The sequence below is a fragment of the Colletes latitarsis genome, chromosome 8 (genome assembly GCF_051014445.1).
Source record: "Colletes latitarsis isolate SP2378_abdomen chromosome 8, iyColLati1, whole genome shotgun sequence".
In the NCBI taxonomy this organism is placed as follows: Eukaryota; Metazoa; Arthropoda; class Insecta; order Hymenoptera; family Colletidae; genus Colletes; species Colletes latitarsis.
Window position 1 is genome coordinate 24,494,269 of NC_135141.1, and position 14,910 is coordinate 24,509,178.

The 14,910-nt window shown below is 42.7% G+C and overlaps 1 protein-coding gene across 1 annotated transcript in view; it reads right to left on the reverse strand.

The window, feature by feature from the left end:
• The window catches only part of LOC143344805 (uncharacterized), a 133,013-nt gene extending 121,378 nt beyond the window's left edge, over positions 1–11,635 (reverse strand). The window contains exons 1-2 of the mRNA XM_076771244.1: positions 11,222–11,635; positions 3,900–4,309 (exon numbers count right to left, since the gene is read on the reverse strand). Coding sequence (XP_076627359.1) covers positions 3,900–4,151 — 252 coding nt within the window. The 5' untranslated portion in view covers positions 4,152–4,309; positions 11,222–11,635. The remainder of the gene's footprint in view (positions 1–3,899; positions 4,310–11,221) is intronic.
• Positions 11,636–14,910: the final 3,275 nt, after the last annotated feature.

Genomic DNA, 14,910 nt, shown 5'->3' on the forward strand with positions numbered 1-14,910 from the left:
CGCAAGTACAAATTCGGAAAACGCCCAGAAGTTGGTAAATTTCTCTAGACATCCGCTGGCTAGATTTTCCAGAGTCCCTTGGAAGGAAAACCCAAGCTCCGCCGGAAGATAAATTTATTTCAAAAAGTTATAACAAGCTTAACTTGCAATGAAGGGGGAGTTCGGTGAATGACACGCGACGATTTTGACGGAACTTTGCACAATTGGTTACACGACCAACCTAAGAACCGACGACGAGTCGCTTTCAAGGAATTCCTCATCGGGGACGAAGAATTATGGGAACAGATTCCCCCATGAATAAAGGATGACGGATGGGAATGTTTTACCGCATTTTTATGGTCCACCATCATGAGAAAGTAGTCTTTTCTTGATGTTTACATCGCAAAATTATATTGCAAGAAACTTGTGATTGCTTTATGGCCTGTTAAATATATTTAAGTATTTTTTATTTTTTGGGGACTTGCTATGAAAAATTGTATTCTTCATTTTCTACTCGTATTTATACCAAGAATCATTTTCAATTCGATTCTGCTGCGAATTTCACGAATTTCGTACCTAAACAGAAACGCAAGTAGAAATATCTAAATATGGTCAGGCATATGTATAAAATCGATTTTCTCGAAAACAAAGCCTCCCATGAAAAATTGCATTCTTCATTTTTTACTCGTTTTCATACCAAGAATTATTCTCAATTCGATCCTGCTTCGAATTCCATCGCGTTATGTGTCTAAGCAGAAACGCAAGTAGAAAAATCTGGACATAGTCAGGCGCGACTAGAAAATCAATTTTCTCGGAAACGAAGCCTCCCATGGAAAATTGCATTCTTCATTTTCTACTCATTTTTATGTCAAGCATCATTCCCAATTCAATTCTGCTGGAAATTTCACGAATTTCGTACCTAAACAGAAACGCAAGTAGAAATATCGAGATATTGTTAGACATGTCTATAAAATCGATTTTCTCGAAAACAAAGCTTCCAATGAAAAATTGCATTCTTCATTTTCTACTCATTTTTATGCCAGGAATCATTCCCAATTTAATTCTGCTGCTTCACGAATTTCGTACCTAAACAGAAACGCAATTATAAATATCGAGACACAGTCAGACGCGACATTTGGTGCACGGCCAAGTATTTTTTATTCTTTTTTAGGGGCTTGTTATGATTATCAGTCGCCCCTCGAACGTAAAATAAGAGGGACAGCGATTTTAATTTGGAGTTCCGGGCGCGATAGGAGAAACAAATTGGTTAAAATCAAATTGTAGAGTTCCGCAAGCGGCTCGATGATTTCGAGCGTTGGATATCGGGTAGGAAACACGCGTTTCGGTAACAACTCCATCGATAACGTCATCTGTCAATGACGTTGACGCATAGGGCCGCGATGCTCGAGGATTATTCGACGTTACACTGTTATTCCGCCGCGGAGTCACCCGAATCCATCGTTGCCCGCTGGATAACGAACTTGACGAAATAATCCGCGCGTGTATAAGGTGTTCCGATAGGAAAAAAAAAAAAAAAAATAGGACACCCTCGGCTCCGTTGTCCCGCGCTTTTGGACCGACGCCAAAAGTGCTTATTATTCGGCGAGCTCGTTTCGTTTTAATTTCGCTGGCCGGTGGAGTTCGAAGTTCGTTCCGGAGGAATCGTTCACCCTGAACGAGAGAAATTCTCTCCCCGATCGGTTCCGAATTATAAAATTTCATCCTCCACGGTTATTGGTCGACTATCTGTCTTTCGTAACGATTTTAAATGTGCCTATGATTTATCAATTCGCCGACACGGTGTTTAATTCCTGTATTTTTAAATGCAGTGATTCGAAAGCATTGTAAATTGCATGGAAAATTGTCAGGGAAGGTTCGAGACGTTGCATAATAATTTCTCTTGCTCGAAGGTACGAATATAAAAGGAAATCGTACCTTTCGAAATTACGAACGTTTTTCCGATCGCGGGCGATAAATTATGGACACGATGCAGCGTGATTTAATTAAAATTCTATGTTTGTTTGTAACTTCTGTGTACTGTGGCCCTAACCAACGATGCACGCGAAACATTTTTCGCAAATATAATTATCCAGTAATTTACAAACGTTTCGTTAAATTATTTTAGCATCCACGTATCTCGTTATTTTGCAATCGCGAAAAACATCAATTGGAAAGTATTATTTAACGAAGATTCGACGCCATGATGTCGCTCGATCATAAATTTCTGGGCACAAGACGGATACATCGTTTTGCAACCGAGTTGCATCGTATTTCCAAAATACGGATGAAATTGCATCGCGTCTAGTCTCATTTTACTTACAAACATTCCGCGATTATATCAATGCAAATTTGATAGAAAACGAACCCAAAATAAAAACGTTTCGATCGTTATTATCATCTCGATATTCGAACCCGTATCCGGTTCTACTATACGAATCGACGAACAAATATAAATAGTTTTGAACATCGTATACCACTATATTCCAGGTTTACCAGAAACGTGGAACGTATCGTGGATTGATCAATTAACGATAGAAATACAATACATTGTATATCTGTTAATTGGTCGATCGTTGCAGAACGAAGTCTTAAAACATTAAACAATATTAACCCTCAAGTGTATTATTCAAACTAGTAATTGTTTAATACATGTCAATGCAATTATTTGAAAATTTATGTAATCCTCTATTAGTTCGTTATTTTTGAAATGCTTTGAAGTTGATTTCCATTTACTAGTTTGATAAAAATCAACATTAAGAAAAATAATTCAGTTGAGATTGACTCTTAAGCCCACTTAAGGGTTAATATCCCCAGTTCGATGCTGTAAATTTCTAGAAGGAAACGGCGATGTTCCAAATAGAGAACGTCTGATCGAAAGGATTAAACGACATCGTGCTTTCGATGGACGGTAAGAAACAAACTCGCGTAAAGTTCGATATTTATTAGATGGTCTCGAAAACGGTAACAGCTGGTTTACGAGTCGAATCGGGGCATGGGAAATTCAGGTCGTAAACGGGGGGAAGGCTGCAAACAATAGTTATCGGCTAACCGTTCCCATCGAGCCGTCGAGTGGCGGTAGTTCACGGATAAAAGCCGATCGATCTTTCCGCGAACATCATCGTCTCGATTCGCGATTCCTTCTGCATTACAACTAGCGTTGCCGTCCACTTTGGAAGGCGACTCCCAAGAAGATCGTTTCCTCTTACTATTTCTGAGGACGTCAACGACTTCGACGCTGCCATTTCATCTTACGCGGAGTCGAGTTCCCCCCTGTTGTGTCTATCGAGCTCGTCGAGAGTTCACTTCGGCCAATTGCTTACCAGTTCGATTCATTTTCCGCTGCAATTTCATTTCTCCCCCTGCTGTGTACTCGCGTTTATCCTCTGAACTTTCCAACAGAATACATTTGTATCAGGGGTGGAAAACGTACCCGCGCGAACGGAAAGAATTTCTTACGCAATGTCAGAGATCAACTTTATTTCAGGAAGCAATGTAACGTTTAATTTTTGGTACGCGAAGGGTCTCTTATCCTGCGATGTTCAGTCACCGATTAAAACAACTATCGGTTCCGTGGTAGAATCGTGGCAATTTTAACCCTTAAGTGGAGACCTCTGTAAGTTTAAATAACGCTTTAAGGGAAAATAATTCAGTTGAGATCGAGAGTCCAGTTAAGGGTTAAACATAAATCCACCGTAACAGAGACGGTCGCGATAATTGGGTTTTCGATCGAAACGATTGCCAGGATTAATTTCTGGAGGAAGCCATTTTTCGCGTAGCTTGTTTCCCCGGGAAACTGGCATAATGGAATCGTGGTGGCAACTCAATCGCAGACCCAAGCGCGAAAAGGAATTCCCGAGGCGAATTTCGCGTCCCGGCAAGCTGGTATTCGGTAAATCACGAGAATTATTTGCGTGACTCACCGTTCGCCTGAGGACAGTTCTAATGGTCTCGACTTCCTGCCTTGTTGGCCAGCGTGCATAGACGACTCCGCTGAGCAGCAGGACAAAAACAGTGATCCAGATCGTCCATGCCAGAACGTTTCTCGTCCTGGCAAGAAGCTTCTGGGCGGTCCTCGTCGAGATCACTTCTTGCGGTGATATCTCGAGCTTCTGCGCTTTCCTGAGTATATCCTGGAGTCGTCTCTTAGCCTGCTCCACGTCCGGCACCCCCATTTTCCTTATTTTATCGCGCCTCCACCCCGTTACGTCGATCCCTGCCCTCTAGATCCGTCCTCGCAGGATCCTCTCGTTGCCAGCACCGTTTAGGATCGAGACATTAAGAGGAACTAGCCTGTCAGGTCCTCGTACCGAAGGTTCATCCTCCTGGGGAGCTGAAAAATTCAATCGTCCTCATTTCCTGCTTAATTTTTACCTCGACGCGTCGACTGCCAGGCCAAAAACTTTGATTTTAAACCATTGCAAACGATACTTTTTAACTTATTGACGCGGCAGTCAAAGCGTTGACCCAAGTTCTTGATGTCTCTTACAAGTCTTATACAGGGTGTTTGGTAACTGGTGGTACAAGCAAAAAGGGGATGATTCTGCATGAAAAAATAAGTCTAAAATATAGAATAAAAGTTTTTCATGCGAGGCTTTGTTTTCGAGAAAATCGCCTTCGAATTTTCACCAGGTGTGCGTGCACTTAACCATGCCTTGTTATAGCGGATCTCGCCATAAATGATTGTCTCGATGGGTATTATTGCAGTTTAAGTTTAAGTTAATAAACAATTCCATGACACTGGAAGTGTTTATCAACATAGACTTCAATCGAGACAATGATCTACAGCGAGATATGTTAAGACATGATCAAGTGCACGCGTAACCGACGAAAATTCAAAGCCGATTTTCTCGAAAACAAAGCCTAACATGAAAAATTGCATTCTTCATTTTCTACTCGTTTTCATGCCAAGAATCATTCCCAATTAAATTCTGCTTCGAGTTCCGTCGCGTTAGGAATCTAAGCATGAACGCAAGTAGAAAAATCGAGACATAGTCAGGCGCAACTGGAAAATCGATTCTCCCGGAAACGAAGCCTCCCATGAAAAATTGCATTCTTCATTTTCTACTCGTTTTTATGTCAAGCATCATTCCCAATTAAATTCTGCTGCGAATTTCACGAATTTCGTACCTAAACAGAAACGCAAGTAGAAATATCGAGATATGGTCAGACATATCTATAAAATCAATTTTCTCGAAAACAAAGCCTCCCATGAAAAATTGCATTCTTCATTTTCTACTGGTTTTCATACCAAGAATTATTCTCAATTCGATCCTGCTTCGAATTCCATCGCGTTATGTGTCTAAGCAGAAATGCAAGTAGAAACATCGAGACATAGTCATACGCGACTGGAAAATCGATTCTCTCGGAAACGAAGTCTCCCATGAAAAATTGTATTCTTCATTTTCTACTCGTTTTCATGCAAGGAATCATTCCCATTTCGGTTCTGCTGCGAATTGCCGTTATTTATCGCGAAAAGATAGCCCTGTTTTATAGACCGTAGCGACTGAAACTGCATCGCGAAACGTCTCTTTTCACGTGTAGGAGGCCCCTCGCCCCCCTCCATTGGCAATTTTGAATTGGAAAATTCAAAGGCGATATTTTCGAAAACAAAGCCTCACATAAAAAATTTTTATTCCATATTTTAGACTTATTTTTTCATATAGAATCATCCCCTTTTCGCTTGTACCACCAATTACCAAACACCCTGTATATTAAAATCAACACATTTAATTTGAACAAAATTAAATAGCATACGTTCGAAAAATTATATTAAATCGTACGTCGGGGGGTTAGCATCGAATGGTCTTAGAAATATTTAAATATGGTCACGGTCGCGGAGACCTCGATAAATGCAACCCCGAGGATCGCGAGAGCGGCTCGTTCGTTACGTCGCGTTGACAAGCGAAAAGGATTGGCCACTTAGCGACGTGTGAAGTTGCAGCTGGTAGGAACAGTAACCATAAGTGGCGGAGATATACCGGCGGGAAGCGGGAGCTTCCTTTTATCGGATCGATCGCATCGATCATCGCGAATCTCGATTCCACGCGGACACTTTCAGCCTCCCCCTCCTCCCCCCCATCGACAGTTTTCGAAATCGTCGAGGCGTCCCTACGTGGCGAACGATCCCCACGAAATTCCAAGTGGACTAAAAGTTACGATTCCTCGCGCCAGCTCGAGGCAAATTAACCTTCGAAAAGTTCGAGGAACGATCGTCTCCGTGCGGCACTTTCATTTTTCTTCCGCGCGATTAACTTCGACGGGGAAAATTGAGATCCTTCGAAACAATCTCGCGGAAAGAGCCGTTCTTCCCGATGATGAAAGGCCTCGTTGGCAAAGTTGGGTCGATGTCCGCGATCGACCGATACGTCGGTAATTAAAAATCGGCCTGTCGAATTCGGCGGGGAATAATTAGCCCGCGCGAGGACCCCATCGCGTCTGTCGCGCGAACGAACCTTTTGTGATTCCTGTTCCGGTCGAAAGTAGGTCGAACTTCCGCGAGGGTGGAAATTAGGGGTTGTCTCTCTCTCTCTCTCTCTATCTCTGCCCGCTGTATGCATCGATTCTGTCCATCGATCGATCCCGGAATTATTAGGTAATTACCGCGGTGCGCCGAGAATAATTTCAAAATCGATTAAACGAGAGAAGGGGGAGACGGGGGATCGCTAGTAGGAACTTCCTCGGAATTAAGTGCCGACTCGTTTAACGTCAGATCGCTCCTCTACTCGTTCCACTCGCGATCTTTGCTGGAAAATCTGGTTTCGTGGACACGGTGACCCCTGTTCACCACGACAACCCCTAAACTTGACTTGAATTTTCAACGAAGCATGGACAGAGGCTCACGAGGCAAATCATCGGTGATTATATAAACGATTTTCCACCTGTTCTCTCTCAGTAACATTTAAATGTGTTGTACAATTAAACCCTTGTCGTACAATAACGAGCCTGACTCGTTAATCATGAGGCTACTCACTCATTATCAAATCTTACATATTAAAATCAACACATTTTTACGAGTGGCTATTCCTTGTACGAACAAATTTAAAAAAAATTAATTAGTATATTTATATACAGGGTGTTCGGCCACCCCCTGGGAAACATTTTAATGGGGGATTCTAGAGGCCAAAATAAGACGAAAATCAAGAATACTAATTTGTTGATTGAGGCTTCGTTAAAAAGTTATTAACGTTTAAAGTTTCACCCGTACTGAATTTTTTTCTCGAAAATGCGCAGGATTTAGGGGGTATGTCTGTTGACCAAAAATGCTTGCAATTGACCCCTGCAACTAAAAATATTTTTTCCAAAACGATTTGAAATTTTTTTTCCCGTCGAAAAATTTCACACCTTCTCGAATTTTTTTCTAGAAAGTGGGTAGGATTTCGGGGGTATATGTATTAACCAAAAATGATTGTAATTGACCCCCATAACCGAAAATAATTTTTTTAGAACGATTTGAAACTTTTCATTTTCGTCGAAAAATTTAGGCACCTACCCCCTGTCGATTTTTCTTAAAAATTCCTTTTTCATTTTTAGTATTTTTGTTTGATGCCCTACAGAAAAGTTGTCTAATACTTTTTTGTAGGTACCCATGAGCTCTACTTCTGAAAAAAGTTTCATTGAAATATATTCACAATTGTAGGAGTTATGGCTGTTTGAAGATTGGACCATTTTTATGGGGATTTTCTCATTTTGCGGGGTCAAGGACCAAATTTTCGAATATTTTTGCGACTTGTACATATTCTCCACCAAAATACGCGTAGTTTGCTTTTTTAAACATTAAAATCGTCCAATCCGTTCAGAAGTTATGATGTTTTAAAGATACACACGAAATTTCAGTGAAACTTATCAACGCTGTGGTCAGACATGAAATTTTCAGTAATGAATTTTTTTCTCGAAACTGAGTAGGATTTCGAGGGTATGTCTGTTGACCAAAAATGCTTGCAATTGACCCCTGCAACTAAAAATATTTTTTCCAAGACGATTTGAAATTTTTAAATTTAACTGTTAATAACTTTTTAAGGAAGCCCCCATCAACAAATTGGTATTCTTGATTTTCGTCTTATTTTGGCCTCTAAAATCCTCTATTAAAATATTTCCCAGTGTTGGCCGAACACCCTGTATACAGAATAATGTTTGGAACATGTACTTTAAAATAGATAGAACGTAAATGGACGATTTATTTAAATTTGTAACCTTTTGAAACTCGATAAGGATTGAACTTTCCAGCAAGACGAAGTAGAGTGGCGTTTCGTTAAAAATGTCGACTTTTCGAATAACCAATATGGTTGTAGGATCGATAATAGTGGAGTGGCTTAGCTCCTACGATCCCCCGACTCGACAACGATGAATTTTTACTTATAGAGCCACGTGAAAAGTCTCGAGAACGCTTGGAAAGGAAATTATACTTGCATTCGAACGTTTGGAAATAGCAAAACAGGATGGAGAACTTTCACGGTTGGTTCGCGAGTCTTGATTCGAGCTCTCGAAAGTAATCAAGTTTCCCAATAATCCACGTCGAAGCGAAGAGAGTAATCTGTAATCTGAAATTTCGTACACGAGGATCTCTGATATTCGAAACGGTGCAACATCCTCGCGAGTGATAATTAATATCGCGTATCTCTCTCTGAAAATAGCTGGTGTGGATTGTCCCGAGTGAAACTTCGCTGGCCTTTTCTGAATTATAATCGAGCATCGGGAGGAGGAAAAAATCTTTTGTGAATCTTCCGCAAAAGTTCCGCTACCGACCAAGTTTTCCCCGTCGAGGAACGAGGGATGCGGGGTAGGGTGAAGAGCAGTTTATCTTCCCGGAAGAACTTTTCTCTTGTATACCGAGGAAATACCCTTTCGATCAAACCGCGCCAACGAACCGCAACCGCGCTAGACCGGTGTTTCTCCATCAAGATTTTTCCCCGTTTCTCCTTCGCCCTTATCCGGAATTGTATCGATCCTTTTTCACCGTTCTTACGCCGTTAAACGCCATCTAGGATTCCGCGTGTCCCGAAACTCGAAAACACCCACGGAAACTTTAAAACAAACCGCCGCCTAATTGAAACGGAGGGAAAACGCCGGTGTAACAAGGAAACGCTGTCGCGAACGTTACAAGAATGTAAGAGGATTCGAAAGTGGCTGGCTAGAAAGTTACAAGAGCGACGGGGAATATTATTATCGCAGGTTTCCTTTCTCGAACAGAGGCGTAACGATATTTAGTTAACGAACTTTCGTGATCCTTTGACTACTCTTGCCTTTTTGGGAATTGGATATACTTGTTTATAGAAATGTACCGCTACGAATTTCACGGAGATCGAGCCTTGCACGCAACGATGGAATTGCAATTGTTGAAAGTAAAAACAAGAGCTCGTTTGCTAACACGAGCAAACCTACTGTGAACCACCGGTGGCGCTTGACGCGTTAATCACAATCTCCGCGGTACGTTTTGCTGCCCTCGATTCATCGGATGTTCAAACAGAATCTTAATTAGGACAAAATGAAGGTATGCAAACGACTTGGAAATATCATTAATAAATTACACGAAGAGCGAGGAGTCAGAGCGCTTTCGTAATATACTAGACAGCAATGGAGAGTCGCCAAAATCATATTTTATCTCGTGTTTCATGTTTAACGTCAATTTGGACGGAAATTTACGATCTTAAAAAACGTTAATCGTACGTGGCAATTTTCTAAATTGCCCCTCTTGCGGCAGTTTTAAGCTCGCGAATGAACATGTGCCTAAATATGTATAAAAAGGGGTATTACTTTTCCTATGTTTATCGGGAAAAGACAGAAACAACCTCGATATACGCTTATAGTTATCGAATAACGTTTTTATGTTCATTTTATGTCACGGTTGAACGATAATAGACTGCACATTCGTTTCATACTCCTCTAACTTTCACGAACCCATAATGTACATTTTATGCACTGGATTATATTTCCTATACGCGTTTCTCCAACCCCGGTCTCGTTTTTTTTATTATCGTGTTAAGCATGAATTCACAAAACCTTGCAGCTGCGTTTTAAGAAAACTCGCGGTAACTTTGAAAACCGATCGATTTAATAATCGCGATGTAATTAAATTTCATGCTCCTTTCGAACCTATTAGGAATATTCCGTTTCACGACACGAAACTCGTATGGATTTACAGCTCGAGGGATCCGTTAAACCGAACCGTCTCTTTGACTAAATATTACGGTCGTAACGTTGACTCTTTCACGGTTTGATCTCAGGAGTCTGAATGAACTACTCTTTTATTTATGCACTGAAACTACAACGTGTATAATGATTTTTATTCCTCGATCGTTTCGTCTACTCAACAGCAATAAAAAAAGAAATCGAAGACGCATTAGACAGCTCTGAATTAATTGTCTTGCAGTAACTATCATCGGGTTATAGGTCCTCGATGAAACATTGGCGAGCGTTACTCCTTTAGGTACTCCAGTTAATTAAACCCGAATTAATTTTCAACCAAAGGGATTCTAGATCAAAGTCGAATATCCGAGAGATCCGTGCTCCAGTTCGATCGCAAACGGACTTTCGAGAAATTCGGGCGCCAGTCCGTCAAACATGGGGCCATGTACACAACCGTCGGAACGAATCGAATTTGAAATTTCCACTGAACTGGTCCCCGGTTAGGGAATTAATTCCAGGATCCTTCCGTGAAAAGATCGACGATCGACGAACGTACCGCGGAACAATACGCTGGGGTCATCGATCCGAAATGCCGGGGCGAAAAAAAGTAAAAAGATCGTTCCGCCAATAGGAACGTACAGTCGCGAATAATTCCAAAGGGGAAATGCACCTTGAATCGCTCGAATGTGCTTCCGAGCTCGGCGCTTAATCGCGCGTTTACGATTCAGGCGCGAATAACGTTTCGAGTAATCTCGGTTCTCTTCGAAATATAAAGCTATATTGTGTCGCATGGCGCGCTGGGCGAAACACCTACGCAGTTTACGAGCTGCGACTCTTTGGGAAACTCGATGCTTTACCTTTGTAGCCGTCGGTGCTTTCTGCGCGCGTAAATTCACTGTTATTCACCCTAGTGAATGAGCATATTAAAAGGAAAAGGGTGCTTGCCGGTTACGCGCCAAAATTGCTGGATCGACGCGATCGACGGCTGATCGCGGAGAATTAATCGCGCGAACTTTCGAGGAAGGATGGCTGATAATTAGCTCGTCGATTATCGAGGTTGCAGCGATCGAGAGGCTTTTGAATTCGTAGGTGAAACACAGCACGTTGGCCGTGTGTGTACCTTTGACGTAGCTAGTCTCTGGTTCGTCGCGGTGATCCACGTCGCGTCCGAAGGCACGTTCTCTAATTGGTAACGAAATCCCCGAGGGACCGGGGGATGTGGGACGGGGGGGTAGTCTGATTCCCGCGAAACTGGTTCACGGGGCGGGACACGCTAGGCTAACAACATCAACGGTTATCCTGGTAGATCGTCCAGAGATGTATCGCACTGCTTCCCGCAGCGACACTTTCGCTCATCGACGGTGAGACGAGCTGTAGCTCAACACAGCCGACGATCACACTTCACAGAAATGTACCACGGTTAGGATCGGTTTCGAGTACGATTATTCCCCGGTTGTCCCCTGATCGTCGTGCGATCCGCGATGCGCGATAACGATACGGCGAAACGCGCGTGATTCGCGTGAATCGATCGTAACCCGAGCCAGCACGGGCAAGAACTGACCGGCCTCGTCGAGGGTAGCTGCCCTTATAGATATAAGACGGGGGGGGGGAGGGTGGCGCGTGCGCATCGGGCCGTCGCGCATGCACGGATTCGCGCGGTCGCTCCACTGCGCTTTCACGCTGCGGATCGGCCGCGTCGGGCTCCGAAGGAACCGTGGAGCTAAAGATCGACGCGGATTGGTCGACGGGGACGCGAAGAAGGCGCGACGAGGACGGAAAGTCGGTCGTTCGGTCAGAAAGCGACAGTGGTAAGGTGGATGCAGCCGCTACCGTTGCCGGCTAATGGGCCGGGTGCGCGCTACTTCCGGCTGCCGTTGCTGGATTATCAACGGATCCACGGATGAAAAAGTAATTTACAGCCGAACGTTTAATTTCGATTCGCGGCGGCGCCTCCACCTCCCCCCCCCCCCCTTCGTTCGCCCGTTTTATGCCCGGTCACGTTCGACCGTCTGTTTCTCGATGATATTTATCTATCGGGAGAAATTTTTACACCGTCGCCCCCGCGCGATAATGGCGCGAGTTACTGCCCGACCCGGGGGAAACGGGACCCACACTTTTTACGAGATCGCCGGATCGTGGAATATATTCCCACGCTTAGCATCCTGAGAATATTCACGCTCGTTTTGGTACACGATGTTGCGCGTCACGCGTTAAAATATTATAACGATTCTTTGGCGATTCTTATTTGTACGCGTTTGAAAGAGAGTGGCTGAATTTTTAAAATGGACTTAAGGGAGTCTGGGTTAGGTTAGGTTAAGAAAACTATACAACTTCTTTATAATGTTTCGGTAATATTCACAAATGTTTACAACGAGAAATAGTCAAAATTAGTGTCAGTACAGAAAAAGTGTTTTAATGTCATTCTATTTGTTCAAATCAAAGTCCACGGCGCGAAATGCAAGAGTAGCGGGGTTAACGATATAAGAAATACCAGAGAGCAAGAAAAATATTCCACCTTTTGCAATTTATAATTAACGCGAGAAATATAATTGATCCCAGTGTTTTGTGTCAATTTACTTGACTTCCCTCCCATTTCTACCTTAGAACGTATTCGGTAGACGCGTGTGCCCGTAGCAGTTTTCCGTATTTTCGTCTCCGTTCTTTCGATTCGAGTATTACAGGGACCTGTTGCTGAAGAATATTTACGTACTACGGCGGAGTCAAAGTTCTTTCTGCTCATAAATGAACGCGAAATTCGAACGAGTCGTGTACCCGTTAAACGGTTGGGCGTCCCTTGAATTATGTGCTCCCGCGTTAGGTTATAACGCAACGCCTTACGAAACGAAGTTTGTAAAACTGGTTTACAAATATGGTTTACGAACCGAGTCTACGCTACAAGGGAACGTGTTTCTATAACTTAGATTATAGAGGACGAAGACGCCGTGAGAAATAGGGTTAATTACTCGATAGTTTAATATTTTAATGCCCGCCACTTTCTCATCGGATTATCGGAAGTGTCTGAAAAATCGAGACGGCTATTACGACGGGCGTCTTGTACAATGGAGACGGGGCTTTGGAAGTATAAAAAGAAGGGAAATGCATCGATCAAACACGGACGCAATTTAGTCCCTCCCTAATTAATGAGTCTCTATTATATTACTCGATATTGTCTCCCGTACCCAGTATTTATGCTCTTCCACAGCCCTCTCTATCGAGCAGAGTACCTGCAATTCTTTTACAATAAAAACTGATTAACCGTAAATTGACTTCTAACATATAAAGCAGTCCCCCGGGCCAGTGACTCGTCGTAAATTATTCTTGACTGCAATTGTATTCTTAAACGTGCACGATAAAGTAATATTGTCGACAAGTTTCGATGCTTACGCTTCTCAGAGTTCAAAGAACGGAAAGAACGCAATCAAAGACTCTGCGAAGAGATCGAACGCCTCGCCAACGAGCAAGAAATTGCGGATGACAGAAGTTTCAGATTTATCTTTGAAACGATCGAAGTTCGGTCCTCGTTTCGCGAAACCTAAACGCTCAGAAATATACATAAACGCGTGCCTTTGATTCCGAAAGCGGTCTTTCCTCGAAAAGGAGAACGAAAACGCAAATAGCGAGTTACGTCTAAGCCCGTGTAATTGGAGAATCCCACCGAGAAACGATTTTCGTTGCTTCTCCCACCGAAATGGAACCGTGTGGAACTGTTTGGCGTAAAAATGCCACGTTATTTTATCGATGGAAAATGCACGCATCGTATATTTTCGCGAGAAGCTACTTCGCGCAACAGTTCGATCAACATCAACAATTTTCCCACGGTGGATGTTTCCTTGTTAGATTCTGTAACATCAGCCAGAGGCAGTCGCGCTCCCCCAGAAAGGGTGCAAAGGAGCAATTTACAGAACATGGATCTCCCCGAACGCCACGTCGTTTTCGACGAATTTCAACAAACGCGTGGTAACAAAGTTTGTAACATTTATGAGGGAACACTTTGCTGAAAAATTGTTTCCCTCATCGACGAGACTCGACAACTAGTCTCTTTAACGGAGTGGGTCAATTTATTGAATAATAAATCGCATGAATAATTGATAATTCTATTAGACGCGCGTCGTACATAATTTATGAATGACGGGCGCAACGAATCGTTTCATCCCCCGGCAGACAGATAGTTCTCGAACGAACGACTTCCTAACAGATGGTTGTTACAGCGTGTATTGTCTGGGGTTGCTCGTTCCCGCTGGATTTTTATTTTCGGTTCCGCTTGGAAACATTTATTTATTCAAAACGCGTCGTCGGTGTCGAAATACTTTCCCGCGAACGCTTGGAATATTTTTAAGCGACGTCTGCGAACTTGTACAACGCGAATCCTCCATTGTCCGACTTAACGAACTTTTTAAAATATTAACCGACCGTATCGTTGCCTAGCTCTTGTTCGAACTTGTAGAAAATTTAATATTTTGCGAGGAATGTATATCAGTGTATATGTCTTAACCGAGAAACCTTGTCGTTAGGGTCGATGATAGAAGTGTTTAGGCTAAGCTCAAATGCGTATCGATGAGTTATTTTTTTGTTTACGATACGTACGTAGATAAGAGTCCAGAAGGTCTGCATCGAACTTTGGTCGAGAGAAATTTTACTTTGTGTCAAATAATCGATCGCAATGTTAAATAATCTGACCACACGCCTGTAACCACCCCTGACGTCGTTACAATTTATTGTGTACAGTATGGAACGAAATGGTAGCGTCTTTCGCGTAGTGGTGTCTCTATCAGGCGAATTAACGTAAATAAGGCTTCTTTGCGTCCAAGT